Source organism: Lissotriton helveticus, chromosome 4_1 (genome assembly GCF_964261635.1).
Source record: "Lissotriton helveticus chromosome 4_1, aLisHel1.1, whole genome shotgun sequence".
In the NCBI taxonomy this organism is placed as follows: Eukaryota; Metazoa; Chordata; class Amphibia; order Caudata; family Salamandridae; genus Lissotriton; species Lissotriton helveticus.
Genome location: NC_136063.1, coordinates 1492980222 through 1493001799, shown reverse-complemented (window position 1 = coordinate 1493001799; position 21578 = coordinate 1492980222). Strand labels below are relative to the sequence as shown.

The 21578-nt window shown below is 42.1% G+C and overlaps 1 protein-coding gene across 1 annotated transcript in view; it reads left to right on the top strand.

Annotated features, from left to right (window-relative positions):
• The window catches only part of BMP6 (bone morphogenetic protein 6), a 519633-nt gene that overhangs the window by 429936 nt on the left and 68119 nt on the right, over positions 1-21578 (top strand). The window contains exon 5 of the mRNA XM_078688085.1: positions 8411-8487. Within this exon, the coding sequence (XP_078544211.1) occupies positions 8411-8487 (77 nt within the window). The remainder of the gene's footprint in view (positions 1-8410; positions 8488-21578) is intronic.

The window sequence follows — 21578 nt, the reverse complement described above, 5'->3', positions numbered from 1 at the left end:
ATTCTCTATAAGAGTACTTGACCCCCTAAACCTAGGTTTTGACACCAAAATTATGCATATAGGTCTCATGGATCCTAAAATATTGCATCATCACTGCAACACATCCGGAATTTTTAAAAATGGCATCCAGAAAATATGGTTCAGATTAGTGCTTTGTACCCAACCTAAATTACTTCCCTAATGGTACACAAAACAAATCAAAAATGAAAATCTCTAGATAACAGTTTTTTGACTGAGGTATAGCAAGGGGCCAGGGCTATGTCTGCACTGAAAGATGTGTAGTCTTTCGTGGTGGAATGTGCAGAGTTAGAACAGGGTGACCACAGACTCCTGCTCTCAAGCCAGGAAAGTACCAGATCTGGATTGAGGTTATGACATTGTTACCAGCTGGATTTGTGTAGCCTTAATTTGTCAGTTGACAATCTGCACCTGGTCATCGCCAAACATACATACCATGGCGAAGTCAGGGCCCTTATACCTTGGGTTTATGGACCTGACTTCTGCCTTTGACTGGGTGCAGAGGGGAAAGCTGTGGGAGAAAATGCTGCTCGTGGGCATTGATCCATCTATAGTCCATTACTTAGCAGCAAGGTACCGCTGAGTCACAGGGAGAGTACGTTATGGAGCAGCTGGCGAGCTGACCCCACCAATAAAGATAGATTGTGGAGTTCGCCAGGGATGCCTACTTGCTCCATTTTTATTCTGCTTATATATAAACGACCTAGAAAGTAACATCAGAACTGGTAACATAGATGCACCAATAGTAGGTACCAGGTCTTTACCAGCCCTACTATACCCTGACGATTGTGTTTTAATGTCAAGAATTGGGGTGGAATTAACTTTTTCTTATTTAGGCATACTTTTTAATGAAAAAAATTCATGGACACATTTAGTAGATGCAAGTAAAGTAAAGTCCACATTTGTAAAGCGCACAATCACCCGTAAGGGTCTCTAGGCGCTGGGGGCCGTCGGGAAGATTAAGCGAGCTATTGCCCAGAGTCACATGGTGCTAGGCTAATCTGCCGCCGGAGCCGGGGATCGAACCGTGATCCCCAGATTCCAGCGTCAGTATTGGAAGCTTTAATAGAAATGCCAAGGCCATCTTCAGATTCACAAAAAAGTTAGGCTCTCGCCCAATCAAAGCCTTAATAGACATTTACAAAGCACGGACATGTGCAGTTGCTTTGTATGGTGCTGGAGTATGGGGCTTTACCAAAACTTTGGGGCTTCAGAGAGCGGAAAATATGATGTTAAAACGCATATTGACATTACCGAAAAGAACTCCAGCCACTATGTGTCACAACGAACTAGGTGTAACACCATTGACCTTTTATACGCAATTAGCTCATCTGAAGCTCTGGCACAGCATATGGACTAAGGAGGAACTTTAATAGCCGTATAGCCCTGCTACGAATGGCTATACGGCTATTATAACATTCTGCCACTAGAGGGCAGAATGTTCTAAAAAATAAAACAAAGGCTTCTCGAAGCTCGATGGGATTTAAATCACCTCGAGCTCCGAGAAGCCTTTGTAAAACATTGGAATGTTGCTCTGCGGGCCTTTACTGGACCATAGAAGCAGGGAGCACTCCATTGTCTTTAATGGAGCTCCCAACATTCTAATTTTCTCAAATGATAATGTGTTGAGATCGAGTTTCTGTGAATATTTGTCACTTGTGCATCACCAACTTAAGGGTCTTGATTTGTTTTGATCCTATTAAAGTCTCTGTTTCCAGCACACTTCAGAATTACAAACAAATGTGCTTTATTTCTGCTTTTATAACTGCTGAATGCATACAGTTCATTTACAGGTATTTACATTTTGTTGTGTGTTGCAAACAAATGACATTCTGCAGCCTTTCCGTTCTCACCTTTTGTGCTCCAGCAAGATTGTCACATAATTCACCTTAAAAACACCTCTCACTTTGCAGTCAGAGAGAGGAAAGTAAACACCTATCCCATGTTAAAAGAATAGGCATGAATTTGTCAGAAGACATGGCTGACATTTGACCTCTGACTTTGAAACACTGGCAAATGTGACAAGATAAACACAACTTTTAAAGGCATTTTTATTTAATTCTCAGACTTTCCCAACCAACCAAAAATCAGCTGGCAACCACCCACCGTTTGAGAAACACTGTGCTAAATAGTTTTGTTTGTGTGTGAGCTGAGCTAGAGCTCATAACAAGATGGTGGCCTCTCAAGCACATAGTCTAAGAATCTGCTTTCATACATCCATATTTCAAGGGACAACCAACACTGTGAGGACCTCCCTGTCATGTCTGAGTCACAATGACCCCAACGTTTCTTCCCATTCTTCAAATAATTCTGCAGCATGGCAGGGTGTCACGAGAAAAGTATCAATTACACAGATGTTAAAACTCTACCTTTTTTAATAGCAATTATTTATTTGAATATTGCATGGTGTCCAAAATATTTGGCATCTACACAGTTACCCTCTAATTCAACAATTTGCACATCAGTTGAAGAGTCACATAGAGATATTCCCTGTAGGTTCAAGAAAATGTACAGACACAGTGAAATCACCAACTCTAAGCCATTTGTGTTTCCTTGCAGTAAGATCAAACCTTACAAACAGAAACTACTAATTAGTCAACCAATCAATTTCTTTAGTCGGCAAAACTGCTATAAAAGCACATAAAAAACAAGAATTCAATAAAACCATTTAAACTCATTTCAGGAAATTGATTTTACAATAAAAGAGAAATCCATATAATAGCAGCATAACTGATAAAGTGCAAACATTGTCCATAATACCAGCTAAGTTCATAAAGCATAAAATACATAGACTCTGCTAAGCATCTTAAGATCACAGTGAACCATACGCATAACATTAATTCAGTGACATCCTGTTTAGATACGTATTAAGCATAGTCAGCATTATAATCCCCCATTCATAGTGGGGGATTATAATCCAACAATCTACTAGATAGGGATCAATTTGGCTTTCGCCCAGGCCACAGTACGGAGACTGCTCTGGCCACTGTAATGGATAATCTACGGATGCGGGCCGACAACGGAGACTGTTCTGTTCTAATGTTACTAGATATGTCGGCCGCATTTAATATGGTGAACCATACCATACTGGTGGAATGACTGAATAGCCTGGGGGTTAAAGGACGAGCCCTGCAGTGGCTACAATCTTATCTATCAGGGAGACAACAGGAGGTGACTATGACCCCAGAAGAAGATCCCCTGGTTCCTGCTAAAACAGTGCGCAACTTGGGGGTATTAGTGGATGGTAGTCTCCAAATTGAGTCTCAGGCAAATAAAACGGTCAGCATCTTCTTCTCCCTGTTGCGGATGTTGCGACAGATTCTTCCGTTCTTGCCCACAGAAACCCGCTCGCTTGTAGTGAGGAGCGTAATTCTTAGCAGACTGGACTACTGCAATGCTCTGTACTTGGGAGCCCCACAATACATTTTACAGAGCTTGCAGAGAGTCCAGTCTATGGCAGCTAAGTTGGCGCTAAATAGGCAACGTAGGTCTTCTACGAGTTTAGCCTCAAGAGGCCTACACTGGTTGCCGATTAAAGAGAGAATTTTCTTTAAATCTCTCTGCATCGTGTATAAAGCGGCACACAAGGAGGGCCCTATCCCACTGTAGGAGAGGTTTATATGGCACAATCCGAAAAGACAGCTTCGATCCTCTAATGAAAACTTGATTAGGACCTCTAGGTTTAAGAATGGGGGCAGAGCCTTTGGGGTGGTTGCTGCACGATTATGGAATGATCTGCCCCAGACTATCAGACAGGCCAACTTGTGGGCCTGCTTCAGAAAGAATCTGAAAACCTGGTTGTTCCCAAGGATGGAAAACTAGTACTCCCACTGCCAAATAGGGGTTGGTAACATGCTGATCATCACCAAGTCTAAAGCGCCAGGATACCCGTATGGTGACAGTTTTCGCGCTATATAAATGTACCATACACACATACATACATAGCCTTAAATGCATTTCACCTTAATAACCATTGTACAGCTTCATGATGCTAACTCAGTATCCAGCTGTCGCAGAATTTAAGGGGCTACATTTTTCTGTCTGTATCTCCACATATATAACAGGAAACAAAAAATACGATTAGCTGTGCTCTGTCAGTTCTTAGTATCCTGGAAGTTGCCCTAAAGTCGCTAGCCCCAATATTGCAGCACATATCCATTTCCTCCGGTGGGCATTATAATGAAGGCAGAAGAAGACAACATAATCAATACTTTCTTTTACCTCGGGACAAAAGGGACAAGTCATGTCTAGTTCAGAAAAGTGGATATTACGATTTGGCAGTGACTGTGCAAAGTGGCAAGATCCCAAGTTACTGGAATGGGTGCTGTCAGTTCCCCAAGGGAGTCGCATCTGACCTGTGCATAGTTATTCAAATGGAGCCTACTGATAACATCTACAAGGTATTTAGGAGCTCCCAGGTCAGTAAGAGCTCTTCATAAGGCCCTTCCTTGGGACAAGGTCAAAGGCCAACCCCAGATCGACGAAGGCTACGTAAAGACAGTCAACCCCTATTGTGACATATTTCCATCAAATCAGTTGAAATCAAAACACTTGGTCAGTGGACCTAGTCCCCACCCTGAAGCTGGCTTGTAAGGGGATAAACAGTCCCATGTCCTCAATCCAATATGCAATCTGTCAAGCATTATCCAGCTACAAAGCTTTTGAGAGTTATCAATAAGACTAATAGGCAGGTACTTAGAGCAACCACAGCACCGAAACTGCCCTCATCGCTGCCATCGACGGCATCAGGATCCTGCTCAACAATGGAGAAACCGCGGCCCTCATCCTCCTGGACCTGTCAGCCGCTTTCGACACAGTCTGCCACCACACACTAAGAGCACACCTCCACGACGCCGGAATCCAAGAGAAGGCCCTGGACTGGACCACCTCCTTCCTCACCTGGAGAACCCAGAGCGTCCGTCTCCCCCCTTCCGCTCTGAAGCCACCGAGATCATCTGTGGCGTACCCCAAGGCTCATCCCTCAGCCCAATGTTGTTCAACGTCTACATGGCCCCGCTTGCTCACGTCGCCCAACAGCACAACCAAAACATCATCTCCTATGGCGAGGACATCCAGCTGATCCTCTCCCTCACCAAGGACCCCGACACCGCCAAAACCAACCTCCACGACAGCATGAAGCTGAACTCAGACAAGACGGAGGTACTCATCCTCGGATCCACCCCCTCGGCCTGGGACGACTCCTGGTGGCCGTCTGCACTAAGAACACCACCGACCACGCACGCAACCTAGGGGTCATCCTCGACTCCCCACTCTCCATGACAAAGCAGATCAACGCCATCTCCTCCTCCTGCTTCTACACCCTTCGCATGCTTCTCAGGATCTTCAAGTGCACCCCCACCTAAACTAAAATGACGGTCACCCAGGCCCTCATCAGGAGTAGACTGGACTATGGCAACACACTCTACACAGCCAAACTCCTGAAATGACTCCAATGCATCCAGAACGCCTCCACACGCCTGATCCTCGACATCCCTCGCCACGGCCACATCACACACCACCTGAAGGACCTGCACTGGCTCCCCATCAACAAGAGGATAACCTTTAAGCTCCACACCCACGCACACAAGGCACTCCACAACACCGGACCAGCGTACCTCAACAGCCGACTCAGCCGCTACACCCCGGCCAGCCAGCTCTGCTCCGCAGACCTTGCCCTCGCCCCTGTCCCCCGCATCCGAAGAGTGACCGCCGGCGGTAGATCATTCTCCCACCTCGCTGCCAAGACGTGGAACACCCTCCCCATCCGCCTACGGTAGACCGAAGACCTCCTGACCTTCAGGAGACTCCTCAAGACATGGCTCTTCGAACTGTAGCAGCGTTCCCCTCCCCCACCTCCTAGCGCCTTGAGACCCTCACCGGTATGTAGTGCGCTTTAGAAATGCTATGATTGATTGATTGATTGGTTAGAGGGAAGGGACCTTAGGCCCTTCTTAAAAATCGGGGTAATCTCAGCCCCTGCCCACGTAGGAGGCATAGGTAGCCCATACAGGATCCAATTTAAATAAAGGGCAAAATAGGGGCTCCATATATCCTTATCGGTTTTGAACAAGTCACCCGGTACCTTCTCCAGCGCTGGTGCTTTCCCTGGTGTAATCCAATCAATCGCATAAGCAACTTCACTGACAGTAATGGGACAAACATCAGAGTCATCCTACCTAAATGGGACTACCTCATTAGGAACAATTTCCACTCGACTATCTCCTATCGGTTCCACTGTCGCAGCTGAGAAGCATTCATCACAAGACAAATCCACATCTTTGGACTCCACATTAGTTATGCTTACAACACTTCCTGTTGCCTGGGTTTCCTTCATTTCACATTATTGGGGATCCTCCCAAGTAACATGCATTGAGTCTTGAAAAGTGGTTAACCCAAGCAGCAGTAGTAATATTCATTGGAGAGATGGATTCTAGACCCCTGCTGGGCAGGATTTGCCAAAAGAAGCAATGATGTTTACCTTTTACCACTGTTAATAGGCCTTCACATTTAGCCATCTTATACTAATTTAGATACTGTAGCTTCATAAGAGGCCCTGGCTTCCTGTATTAGGTCTCTGGACCCACCTTTGATTGCAACCATCAAGGCATGCCTTGCTAGCCTACAATCCCTAATGTACGAAGGAACCACTTTGGCACTTTCAGGGAGAGACCTAGACTCCACCATAAAATGCTCCTTTAAAGAGCAAAATAGAAAATTGTGAATGGCATTATAATCCACCCAAGAGCCAAATAGATAGTGTGTTCCCTCCGAGGGCCAACACAACTTCCAGGGCAAAAGCAAGCACCTCATAAATATGCATCTGAATGGCCAGAGTGGCAGCAACAACACTCTATTTCAACGTGCAACAGTTACTAGTAGGTGTATGCCTCCTGTCAAATGGTTCACTATTATGGGTTGGAATACTGGGACCCACTGGACTCAGGGTAAGGTCCAGAGCATTGTGGTCGCTGTCCTGCCATGGAATCACCTCCATATCTACTACTTGCGGACACAACCTAATGTCCATCAATATATAATCAATTAGACTAGTGCCTCCCTGACAATTGAAGGTGTGCCTCCCCTCCTTGTCTGATGGTGTTCTCCCATTACAGGATTTCAGGCCATAGATAAGGGCAAAGGCATTTAGTTGTAGGGCAACAGTGGACCATTTTCTGATGAGCGATAGTCCAGGCACTGCCCATGCTTCATCCTCTTCTCCACTAAGGGTGCCAATGACATTGCCAAGGGGTTTGAAATTACAATTGAAGTTGCCTGTTACTAATACATATACCTATCCCTATTCCACTTCCCCACCTCCCATTTCTCTCAGTAATGTTGAATCAAACATTTCTTCCTCTAGCTGAAGAAATAGCTTCTTATCCCACTGTCATTGGCTAAAAAAACAAAGGACTTTTGAAAGTACAAAGTAAAAATAGTTTTTACCACTTTTAATAAAACAAAAGCAGCGGGGATGTCCTGGAACCCATATAATTCAACAAATAGAGTTATATAACTCCCCTCCCCTTTTCAAACATATGAAGTGGCTAACACTTGAGGTCTAAGGAGTACTACGTTCTTCTGCAATAAATCTCATGATTCAGGGATCAGCATTGTTAAAGATAGTGGCAGTATATGTAGGTAGGCTGATGCCAAATTACAGAATTCTCTGAGTGTAGTAGTAGTAAGGTGTCAACAATGGGTACCAAAATTGAAAACTTGTTTTTTAAAGCACCCTCAAGTTCCATAAAGGAAACAGGGCTGCTTTGAAAACAGTTTTCAATTTTGAAAAAATTAAGTGAGGATTGGCCCTTGGCCTATTACCTTTGAAGCTGTCACCCCAATTCCCAAAGAGAAAGGAACCCCAAAGGGGTCCCTTCCCCTGTGAATATCAGTTACCACCTCAACCTGGGAGTCAGTAAATTATAAATGGTTTCCAAGTGGATTTATGGTCACATACCATTGAAATATATAGTACCAAATTACAATTTGGAAGGGACATCCAAAACACACCTCTTCCAAATTGAAATTCGGTAACCATGTGTAAACCATTTTAGTAGTCAGTACAATTTACTGGCTCCTAAAATTGGGTTAGTATATAAGGAATACCTTTTTCACAGTTGCAAACCTGATTTATTGAATCAGGAAGTTTCTGACTACTAAAAAATGTTTGTACATCTGGCCTTTTATTTTCTAATATTTCAAAATGCATATTTTTGATTTGGCCAGGAAACATCTGCACTGTATTCCCTAAGTACACATTAAAATAGTACTCTGTTTGGCTCCTAAGTTAGCTGTAAAAAGTGAACATGAAAGACCATGTGAATACTGAGAATGAAGAGTAAAAATAATGTCCTCCATTTATTGAAATTTATTTTTTGTTTTTCTCCAACAGATTACAACAGCAGTGATCTTAAAACATCTTGTCGGAAGCATGAACTTTATGTTAGTTTTCAAGATTTGGGATGGCAGGTGAGCAAAACATACAATTCAATGTGTGCTGCATGTATCACTTTGCGTAATATTGTCCAGGTAGACATCATATCAAAAATCCATCACAATGAAAGAATTTCTACCACCGATATTACAATTCTGTAATTCCACTTATTCAGATTCTGGGAATGAGGAGTAATTTGAATCTAGAAAAATCTCTTTTCTATGTACCTACATTTTTTTATTTTTTTACCTGAAAGATGGGAGGAGGTCTCATTTCAAGATCTATGGGTTCTATAAGGATGATGGACGACTCCAGTCTGCCCGCTACCCTAGCGGTGCTGGGACCAGCCGCCAGTGGTGCGGCGGTCCCGCACTGCCAATTAGGATGCGACTGCCACCCTGGTGGTCTCATCCCACATATATTGCATTGTGGTGGGCAGTGCTGTACCACGCGGTGCCTGCCACATTGTGTATGCCAATGTTGAGGGGTACCATGGGTACCCCCCAAGTGCAGCCTCCAAACCCCCACCCCCTTGTCAACGGGCCCCCAAAGGAAACACCGCATACCTTTCCATGGCAGAGTCTCCGCCTTGGAAAGGCATTACACCACCACCATTGTAATATGGATGGCGGTGCCTAAAAGGCACCGCCACCATATTGCAGGCCTTTCCCGCCGGTAGGCAATTGTGACAATTGCCTACCAGCAGAAAAGCAGTAGACGGTCTTTCCGTCCGCCGCGGTACCCACCGCCATGCTAATGTGGCAGGGCAAAAGGCCGTCCAGCGGGGTGCTTTGGCGGGTGGATCGCCACTGCCGGTAGGGCGGTGGAAATCCACCCGCCACCCTAATAGACCCTTATATTTTAAAGTTCACTTTGTTCAAGATGTAACTGGAGATCCTCTCCCATTGCTTTTTGTATACATTGACATTTTTTTATTTTATAAAACAAGCAATGGAGTGGTGCACTTCCCAATTTTTATAATGTCCAATAAGGAAGCAAAATCAGTGTCTTCTTTAGAGAGAACTTTATTCAGGTGCATGAAACATGAAAATGCAAAACATCAGCCAACGCGTTTCGTTAATATGGAGGCTACAAAGGTTCGCTGATCGCACATTTGTTTATGACTACCTTGGACCCTTTTTATTGATAAGCATATGCTGTCCAAGACACATCATATACGCCCTGACGAAGTTCGAAACACGAACGCAACGCGTTGGCTGATGTTTTGCATCCTTATCTGGAGAGTGGTGCAGGACAATTTAAAAGCTGGACTTCACTCACCTTCAGTTTGGTAGCGGCTTCTGAAGAAGGCGCTACATAGCCGAAATGCATTATGCCAGATCTGCTGTTCAATAAAGAAATCCTCAACTGAATTCCCTGCCTGTGGCCTCTTCCTTCTGCGTTGCTGGAGGTTTTGTTGCAATTGTTCGTGTCAGCCAGATACACGTCAAGGGGCCCCGCTTCATCAAGTTGGCTGCCTGCATCACTGGTTCCTGCGAAAGCAGCTTTTTGGTTGGTCAAGGTATTGACAAGCGGCAGCCCACCTCGTGAGTTCAGGACAAGCCAGGGACGCTCCCAGCCGGCAATCTGTGACTTCACAGAGATCACTGGTTCACTGAAATCAGTCCACGACCCGGCGGACTTGCGCTCATTAGGTTGGAGCGTAGTGTGGGGACTCGAGAGGCTTTCGAGAAGGAATACAAACTGAACAAAGTGTGTCCAATACTGCAAGGCGTCGTTAACACCAGGATTCATCTTGCAGTTACCCCACGTCCCACCCGCCCAGATATGAGGGATTCTGGGAGTTGTAGTTTGCCACCATACTACAGTGCGGTGGATGATCACATGGTTGGGAGAGGCGCCTATTCCTTATCTGGAGAGTGGTGCAGGACAATTTAAAAGCTGGACTTTCCTCACCTTCAGTTTGGCAGCGGTATCTGAAGAAGGCGCTACATAGCCAAAATGCATTATGCCACATCTGCTGTTCAATAAAGAAAGCCTCAACCAAATTCCCTGCCTGTGGCCTCTTCCTTCTGCGTTGCTGGAGGTTTTGTTGCACATATATATATATATATATTTATATTTATATATATATATATATATATCAAAAGACAAAAGAGGCGGCACAATCAGGATGTATGAGTTTAAGCCTTTATTTCAAGACTATTCACCCCACCAACGCGTTTCAGCCTTACACGGCCTTGCTCACATGTCTTTTGAAATTTCTTGGGTCAGGATCCGACCCCCAGGCAGAGCACACACTGCTGAGCGCGTCCCAGAGGCTGAAGGATCACTTTGAGTAACATATATATATATATATATATAAATACATTACCTACTGCCGGTCATCAGTAGGTAGTTATAGTTAGGACCTATTTTCCATAGGAAATCCGCAACATTCTATTTGGAATAACTTTTGGCCGGTTGGAATCTTCGCAAAGCTTTCAAAACTGGTGGGGCACTACAGTCCTATCCTGAAAAGTTTGTGAAGCGGGGGCTGAGATAAAAGGGGGTCCCAAAACGTGTTTTCCCCATGCAATTTTCCATAGGCACTGTTCATCAGGGCTACAGCCCGAACGACTGAACGGAATTACACCAAATTTGGGAAGGTTGTAGTCCTTGGTTCAGACTCGTGTCTTTTGCTTATATGGTGTAAATCTGTTCAGTAGTTCCTGAGAAAATTACAATTAAAAGTACATATATATATCTATGGCCCCGGTGGATGCACGGATTATAAGCACACCGTCCCGATCACGCGCAGAATGTTGATTGGCTGTCAAGTGGTTGTCAACATTCGAAACCAGGAAGTGTTGGCAGCCATTTTGTGCCTCGGTAGAAGCGAGGATCTAAGAATTAGTGGAACAAGTATTTAAAATATATGTAGGGGGCAGATAAAAATATTTTGACTCTCTAGATCTGCTTATGGGGTCCCACAAATACCCCTAGGGCCCCAAAAAGTTCTTTTTTTTTTTTAAACAGAGAAATGTGCGGTGGATGCATGGATCTGCCGTAAAAAAAATAAAAACGAAGCGTGGGCTCCTGTGCTTGTTTAAAAATTAGCTACCTGGGAAGGAGAAATCCCGGGGTCTAAAATATTGCATTTGAAGCGGAGGCCAAGAAAAAAGTGGAGTCCCAAAACGGGTTTTCCCCATGCAATTTTCCAAAGGAATTGTTCATCACAGCTACAGCCCGAACGGTTGAACGGAATTATACTAAATGTTGCAAAGAGGTAGTCCTCGGTTCAGACTTGTGCCTTTTGCTTAAATGGTGTAAATACGTTCTGTAGTTTCTGAGAAAATTACAAGTAAACGTATTTATATATCCATGGCCTCGGTGGATGCGTGTATCTTGCGTGCACACTAAGGGCACCGTTCCGATCACGCAATGAATGCTGATTGGCTGTCAAGTGGTTGTCAACATTCGAAACCAGGAAGTGTTGGAAGCCATTTTGTGTGTCGGTAGAAGCGAGGTTGAAGAAGTCAGTGGAAAATATAATAAAAATAATAGTGGGGGCTCGCTGGGACCTCAGCAGTCCCAGGGCTTCAGTTATGCTGAGTTATGTTGAGAGTGGGGTACAGTAGGCTGTGGAAATAGGTCCCAGTAGTATTTGTTAAAATAATAATAGCGGGGGTTTGCTGGGACCCCCACAGTCTCGGGACTTCACTCATGTTGGAAGGGAGTGCAGTAGTCTGTGGAAATTATATCGGGAAAACAACAATGTGGCGTATTGCGACTTTTCTTTAATATAATGTGAAATAATGTTTATTTATTAGGCAGTGTTCACTTTTGTTACGGATAGAGTCACTTTGTTACAGGAAATGTATTAATATGTGGGAGGGCGTGTTCTGTATGTGTGTGTGGTAAAAAATTATTGTTTAATTGGCTGAGGTGTTCCAACAACAAGCTTAATGTTCATTGGGTGCGAACCATCGAAAGTAGAAGTGTTTTCTGGAATTCACTTCTGCTCCGGAGAGTAGCAAGGACATCAAATTGGCTTACATGTTGTAAGGAGGACCTTCCTGAGCTTTATGTTGGATGGTTGTGAACTATTGAAAGTAGAAGTGTTGCCAGCCATTCACTTCCTCTCCGTGGAGTAGGAGGGACATCTGATTGGCTGACGTGCTCTAAAGAGGATCTTCTACAGCTTAATGTTGATTGGTTGCGAACTATTGAAAGTAGAAGTGTTGGCAGACATTCACTTCCGCTCTGCAGAGTAGGAGGGACATCTGATGTGCTGACGTGTTCCAAGGGGGACTTTCCCAAGCATAACGTTGATTGGCTGTAAACCGTTGAAAGTAGAAGTGTTGTCAGCGATTCCTTCCCTCTTTGCGGAGTATTAGGGACATTTCATTGGGTAACGTGTTCCAAGCGGTACCTTACGAAGCTTAATGTTCATTGGCTGTGAAGCATTAAAAGTAGAAGTGTTGGCAGTCATTCCTTCCTCCTCTGTGGAACAACATGGACATTTTATTGGCTAAAGTGTTCCGAGCACAAGTGCCAACCTTATTGGGTGGGAACGGTTCACTCTTGTCAGTCATTTTGTGACGCACTTCCAAAGGAGTATGGGAAAAGAAAGTAGTAGAGAGGAGGGTAAAAACACTATTAACTCTGTACAATGGTCACAAGGTGGTGGACAGGGATTGTGAAGGTAAAAATAGTTTTTATATGTTTTAAGGGCCATTTATATAATTGCAGTGGGGTGTAGAAATCACGCCGGAAAAAGGACAGTGTCTTGTGGTGTTTTTTTTGTTGAAGTTTGCGGGTGGGATACTTCCCAGGAGCACTATTTACTTATAATGTGGTGTTTACTTTTATGATGGGGAGGTGTGATTGTGCAGCAAAAATTTCAGCCTAGGTTTGAATAATTTTTTATTCAGCAATTACAATAGCAATGACAAATAAAAATGGAATTTCATAAAATATCAGTTAAGCGTGGCCACACACTCCTTTTTTCTGCTATAGTTTGTAAAAATGTTGCCCCATATTCTTAATAATGTAAGAGGGCATCAGTTACTTTTAGAGAAAGTAGAATAGAAGTGCTACATCAAACACTCCCACACTACATTATCTGAGGCAGGAGAACAAGTAAAAAACAGTTAAATACATGTGACTTTATATTACATAGAAATGTATGCATTATTATTTTTCAAATATGTATTTTGTAGAATTCAGGAACGTTCTGTCGTAGTGCTTAGAGGTCGCACACTGTTCCGCTAATAAATCACATACTCACTTAAGAATATATAGGATAGTACTATTATAATATACAGTACTGGTCCTATATATTCTATAGGGAGAAGGTGAATAGGAACCGCAACTGAGAAGAATAGAAATTAGAAAATAACATTCAGAAATGTAGGGTTTATCAAATATATAAAGTGACACAGTATGTATGAAAGCTACATTTTTTTATTTGCAATTTCGTGAAAAATGGTCACTGAAAAAAATATCTGATCAAGTACGTTTTAATGTTTCGCAAGCTGTATTACCTATGGCGCCGACAAATCTCCTATTCCTCTTCTGTAACAATAGGACAATCTATTACAATATAATGAATGACACCATTGTTACAGTAAAAAGAAAAGGAAAATAAAGTTATCTATAGAACAGAAGATCCATAACAAAATACTTTCGAGCGGTAATTATTTTCTGAGCTTCTTTTGTCCAGGATGTCGAAAAGTTTGATCTTCGTGGCGATGGGTCATAAACTCCTCTGAGATCATTATAACTGTGAAAAATATAATATACATATTCACAGTATATGATCAAAAGGGGGGAACAGACTAAAAACACCAGAAGCTGGTGATGTTGCTTATATATCTTTACTCTTTGTGCTGACGGGTCATGAACTCCACTGAGATCAGCATAACTGTTAATATTATAATATACATATTAACTGTGTATGATCCCTAGGGGAAAACACACTAACAATTGGAAGGTGGTGACGTTGATTGTAAATGTTTATAGTTTGCGCTGACGGGTTACCAACACCTCTGAAGCGAAGTACAGTGTCAATACTAAAATATAGAAAGTCACAATATATAAGCTGAAAGGAGGCAGAAAAGGAGAAATGTTTATCTATCTGTCTATCTGTTTCTGAAAACAAGCTGCTGACGTTACAGAAAAAAAGGGAAAAACATGCAATAACACTTTTTTCTAGATATAAATGTTTAAATATTGACAAATGTAAATGTAAATGTAAATGTACAGGAATTTATATAGCGCACATCACTGAGCGGTTTCTAAGCGCTTGCTTAGGGAACCCGTCCTGGTATTCCCCTGTGAGATAACCCCGACAGGGTATCCGCAAGGTGAAAGCCAGGCATCCTGCCGCGAGGGGCCGTTGTGGAGATTAAGCAAGCTATTGCCCAGAGTCGCAGAGTGTGAACCCGTGAATTGAGTAGGCACCGGAGCGAGAATTGTCGAGTCCATGGACATTTTAGGACTCAAGACCCCGCCGAGGCGGGAATTGAACCCTGGTCCCGGGCTGACCTCTGCTTCCAGGTCTGCCTCCTCTAACCAGTGAGCCACACTTCTCCACTCCACAAATAGCCACAAATTATAACTATCTACTATGCCATAATGAAACAACTTACAACTCCGGAATATGTTTTATTGACGCAAAATAAGAATCCGATGCTAGAAAAGGGAACCTGCATCACAGATTGGCGACGGAGAAATAACTCGCAAAAACAAAACTAATCGCACAATAGGTGTGGTTTATATAGTTTTTGGTTGTTTAGTAGTCTATGGAAGGAAGTGGTGGCTCCCCCTATTTAGGTGTAACGTTTTATAGTTTACACATGCTCACGTTTTAACTGTTTTACTTGTGCACGTGTTGGGAAAAGTTACAAACTGTGAAGCTGTTAAGGTTTCGATTTTCATAGTAGCACGTATAAGGTCCTTATTATCTACATACGTTAGAGAGTTTAAAAAGTGTTATCCGGTAAACTGTGTCCTTTGCATTCTCATGATTAAAAACCATCTAAATAGAAGACATAAAAAAAATATTGTTTACAATAGAATAAAAAAAAGCGCTAATGTTTATCATCACTATGCTGTTAAATTGAAAAAATACCAGCATTTATAAAGCTTAAAGCTACCCCCGGAAAGGTGTGCCGGCGCTTGGGGTGTTGGGAAGATTAAGCAAGGTATTACCTACAGTGAGATAGTGGTGGGCTAAGATGCTGATGGACTTTGGAATCGAACTGTGAACGCTGTTGTTCGAACTCAGTATTATAGATGCTGCGTCATACTTTTACCACACTTATATGTTAATTACTGCTAATTACGTTGAAATCATTCTTAAATTATAAGTAGGGCTCCTTGGGGCATATTACCAACAACTAGCAATAATTATCGCTGTGTCGGCTTAGCGGGAATATTTCTATCGCCGCCCATCACCTGTTTGTATCGCTGAGATACCTTGCTATTAGCAAGGTTTATCTCAGGAGCAATAAAAAACAAGCGAAATGCGTGAATATCGCCGTCAATACAGCGATATTCAGGCATTACCGTGACAATGCTCTTAGCAGTGTTATCCACCTCTCATTGGATAACATGGCTAAGAACTGGTCAGGGCAGGCGTTAGCTTTTGGAGATATTCGCGCTTAGCGCGAATATTTCCAAAACTACGCCTGTGTTGATCATAGGCGATAGCGATTGCTGCAACTGTTTTCAGTCGCTGACATTTTGGCACGCCCACTTTGCATGACATTAGCGATAATTATCGCTGACATGCAAAGTGGGCCTCTAAATGCCCGCTATCGCCTACAAGCTGTCGCTAACTGGTGTTAGCGACAGCTTTGTAATGGGGCGATAAAATTATCGCCGCATTAGCGGGAAAAAGTCCCGCTAAAGCGGCGATAATGGCCCTTGGTAATATGCCCCCTTGTTTTATGTTTTTAATGATTTTTACAGATAAATACAGACAAAAAAGTATTTATTTTCCTCTCTGTATTTATTTTAAAGTGTGGATAAATACGGAAATTGGGTTATTTTTTGAGCGATTCTAAATGCTGTCAATGATGAGTACTAGGCCAATAGGTCTGTTGTTCTAAAAGTAAAAGGGTAAAAACAATAAAATACTTTTAGTAAAGAGCCTTAAAGAGCAATATATATGCTCGTATATGAAAATTTGCACATTTTTATATGAAGGTTGTGTATAGTTTATCAACAAAAACACTAAGGTAGGGTAGGACCCGGGGGAATATTTAAAGACCAAACTCTGGGAACGGCCCCCACAGATACAGAACAACAAAAGAGTACCAGAGGGTCTAAGACCCTCTGGTACTCTTTTGTTGTTCTGTGTATAGTTTATCATTAAGAGTGTTTACATGAGTGGAAACGGTTAGTCTTTCAGCCATGAGTGCATATTTATCAGTAAAATAAATGTGGAAATATCCTAGTTTCGGATTCATTTTTTTTACAAAACCCGACATATATATGGGTAAATACAGATCCAATTATTTAAAAAAAATATGGATAAACACAGATAGAAATGTCCAAAAAACAAATACCATAAAACCAGGAGCTATAATTATAAGTTATAAAACACTACTGTTAAGTTTGTTTTCACTATAAAAAGTATACACGTGTTTTTAAAATTTACTTGAAAAACACTATTGGTTATAGGGATATTGTAGTTAGATATTGACATTTAAAAAACCTTTGAAATTCACTGAAAAAACTATAGGTTTCAGGCAGGTTATAGTTAGGAATTATCATTTTTTTTAAATTTGAAATTCATTGAAGAAACCATAGGTTTCAGGCAGGTTATGGTTAGGTGGACATTTCACACATACAAAACCATTGAAATGTTTCCGTTATAGTTAGTTGTACTCACTGTAACTCTCGCACCCACAATCCACTGTTGATGATGTCACATATTACATCATTCATGACATGGTCAGTGACATCACTGATGACATCTCAAATGACATCACTGATGACATCATCCAGTGAAAGTGGTTTGGTATGTTATTTAAATATGTATTATATATGTACACAGTGTTCTCACCTCACTTGCCAGACTACATTAACTATAACTCATGACTCTACCATGCCCTGTATTCTGAAAAATCATCACAATTGAGATGTCATAAGAGATGTTCTGAAAGCTATGATTTGCCATGATATAAGTTATGTCATATGCAAGAGTATAACCAGTGCATTGAGAAGGTTTGAGGTATAGTTAATATAGTATGGCGTGTGACGTGAGAACACAGTGTACATAGGTGCACGACTTATAGTAATTAGATGGTGTGTGTCAATTTTAAATTTGAGTTATAACTATACCTTTAGAATTCCTAATGTTTGTGCAGTTTTAGTATGGTTTTTATGGAAAGAATAAGTACATTTTTCATAACTATAACTTTTCTCTAACCTTTCGTTTTTTCAAGGAATTTCATTGGATTTTATGTTTTTAATGTAAGTGTGTTTAAAATCATAGGGGCCCATTAGGATGGAGGGCGGATCGCCCCAGCCGGGCCGGCAGTAGCCACCGCCAGCCTGGCGGGTGCGATCCACCCGCCTTCCTTCCATGATTGAGTCCCCACCACATTAGGAGGGCTGGGGGGTCCGCGGGTGACGGGAAGACCACACTCCACATTTCCGCCTGTCGACACGTCGACCGGGCGGAAAACTGCCACAATATGGCGGCGTGTCTGTAAGACACCACCAACCAAATCAGGATGCCGGCAGAGAGCAGCCTTTATGGTAGGCGTTGCTGCCATGGAAAGGCATACGGTTTTCGCTGTTCCCCCAGGATGTTGGGGAGTTGGGGGGTGCACATGGGGGTACCACATGGTGCCTGTCACATTGTGCATGCAAATACACTACATACATTTTTTACATTGCGGCGGGTGCTGCTTACAGCACCGTCCGCCGCAATGTAAAAAATGCAGGATGCACCCGCCAGTGTGGCAGGCGCATCATAATTTGAATGGTGGGACCGCCATACCTATGGCAGGCAGTCCATTTTGCCATTGCGGTGGCGGGCGGAATTTGTCTGCCCGCCCTCGTAATAGGCCCCATAATATTAAGTGTCGTACAGTTGTGAGTTGTAGAGTGGAGCATTGTATAGTGAAATTGAGTGTAGTGTAGTACAATGTAGTGGGGTAGAGTGGGAAACAGTGTAGAGTGTTGTTGAGTGGAGTTGTATAGAGTAGACTATTGTGTTGGTCAGTGGAGCTCTGTAGAGTGAATGATCGGACAGTGACGCAGAGTGAGGTAAAGTCTCATACAGTGGAGCACAATGGAGTAGAGTTCAGTGGAGTTGTGTAATGTAGTGTGGAGTAAATTATAATACAGTGTATTAGTGTGTCTTAGAATGGTGTGGAGTTGATTATAGTTAAGTTGCGTAGCGTATAGTTGAGTACATTCTTATAAATTGGAGCTGCATCTCATACAGTAGAGTGGCGTGCTGTATCGTAGTATTGAAAAGTGTTGTTTAGTAAAATACAGTGTTGTACAATGGAGTGTATGGGTATAGCTTGGACTGTAGAGATAGACAGTGGAGTGTACATGGATAGAGAGAAGTCTTGTATAGTGCCATAAAGTGCAGTATAGTTTTATAGAATGCAGGTCTAGAGAATGGAGCAGAGTGTCATACAGTTGAGCCGTGTAGAGTACAGTTTTATACACTGTAGTAGTGTGAAGTGGAATAGCATGCAGTGGAATTGCGTGCAGTGGAATATCGTGCAGTCTAAAAAAGTACAGTGAGTGCAGAAGAGTAGTTTGCCATAAAGTGGAATAGCGTTGAGTGGAGTGTTATAGAGTATAGTGCCATATACTGGAAAAGCATACAGTATAGTGAAGGACAGTGAAGTGGCTTACAGTGGATTAACATACAGTGGAGTACCATACAGTGGAGTGGCATAGACTGAAGTGGTAAGCAGTGCAGTGTGATGAATTGATATACCACATAGTGGAGGCGCATACAAAGGCATTGCATCCAAAGGAATTGCATAGAATGGAGTGTTGTAGAGTGGTTTGGTGTACATTTGAGTGGTGTACAGTGGAGTGCATGCAGTGGAATAGCATAGAATGCTGTGGCGTACAGTGGAGTGGCGTACAGTGGAATAGCGTATAGTTGAGTAACATACCATGAAGTTGAGTACAATGAACCAGTGTAGTGAGTGCAGTGGAATTGTGGACATTGGAGTCGCGAATGCTGCAGTGTCATACACTGAGTGGGATAAAGTACAATAGCATATAATGGAGTGTCGAAGAGTGCCATTTCAATCAAGGGAATAGAATACAATGCGATAGCATATACTGAAGTGGAATACAGTGGAGTAGCATGTATTGGCGTACAATACAGTGAAATAGTGTAGAGTGGAGTGGCATATAGTGGAATAGCTTAGAGTGGAGTGGAATAGGGTATAATGGAGTTGCATACTGTGGACTTAGGTACAGTGGAGTGGTGTAAACTGCAGTGGCTTACAGTCGAACAGCGTAGAGTTGAGTGGTGCAGAGTGTAGTGCTGTACTGTGTAGTGGGGTAAGTATGCACTAGAAATTTTGGAGAACTGTATAATGTGCAGAGGTACGCTAGTCAGAGACTTGAGCTGCATTGAGTTTCTATACATGCACCAAGTAAAGCAGGGCAACACATGGTGGGTTTACATAGTATGGCAAATGTCATGTGAGAATTGCATTGCCCTTGCAACACCATGCAGAACTCAAGCGTAATGCAATAGATTCTCAAATGTTCCCCCTAGTGATGGATTGTTCCACGGTATACTGTGGTAAGTTACCATTATATGGTGGTACATAGCGGAAACAAGGCAGCATTTAATTGGCTAATGTCTGCCTTTACAAATTTAAAAGGCAGCCATACTCCTTTTCGTAGACCTGTGGATTGGTGTGGCTTAGGGCCTAAAACATAGGCAAGGAGTAGGTTTTATTGTTGTTCCAAAATATTACGAATTTTTAACGTGAAAATATATATGGATATTTTTTAGAAAATGCTCTATATATTTATTAGACTAGTTGACCCACTACCACAGTAGTACCTAGCACGTACCGTGTTTTTTTTACAAAATATACCTTTTTTTGTAATTTTGGGAAATAATGTGGTAATATGTATGCATTACCACAGACTTTTTTTGACATATTTCTAAAATAATGTGTATTACAGTGTTTTTTTCAATTTTTTAACATATCTTTTTTTTAAGGTATCATACTACTACTTAAGTAGTACCTAGTTAGTACCTTGATACTCCGTAATATTTTTTTAAAATATATACAAAAATATAATTATATTTTCCTACCAATTACCACCTAAAAGTAAGTGGTAATAGGTACAGAAAACATGGGAAATCTAATACTTCCCTGTATTTAAGGGCCTAAGCTCCAACACTGGCAAAATGGCTTAAAACAACATGGCTGCCTGTAATTTTTGTAAAGACAGTCATTATCCATTCAGATAATGACTTGTCATCACTATGTACTGTGGTACCACCTCGAAACTACCAGGCTAACATATATCACTGAGTTTAAAATGCTAATAACTTTTCAGTCATAACTATAAAAAGAATCATCTGCATACCATATTTTTCAATCCAGTCCAATCGCATCAAAATCCAACTGACCGTTTTTGCACTCTATAAAATTCAAATTTCTATGTAAAATTGGAGTGCAAGTGTGTTTTGGGACCCCCTTTTTTCTTTGCACACCCTTGACCAAACGCCACCAAACTTTCAGCCCTTCACCAATGTAACAGGTGCAATAGGTCTGCAAAGGTTTGCCAAGATTCATCAAACGGGTGCAAAGTTATTAAGGGACAAAAATCCAAGGTATTCCTACCAAAGGTTAAAGATAAGTTATACTTAGGAAAACTTTATTTACGTTTGCTACACATACCCAACTTAAACTACACACGCATTAGACATTCTAAAGTTATGATTACACTTTTAATTTATCATTTAAACACCACTTTCAAATTAATATGTCATATTTATAAGTCACATTTACACTTACGCACCACCTTAAAATTCATATAACTAACGCACCTCAGTAAAGCATCTTCCAACCTCATTCACCACACTATTAACTATAATTTGCCCTTTCTCCATGCTCTACCTTTACCCTTACATATTACAGAAGTTACAGCATGGGAAATG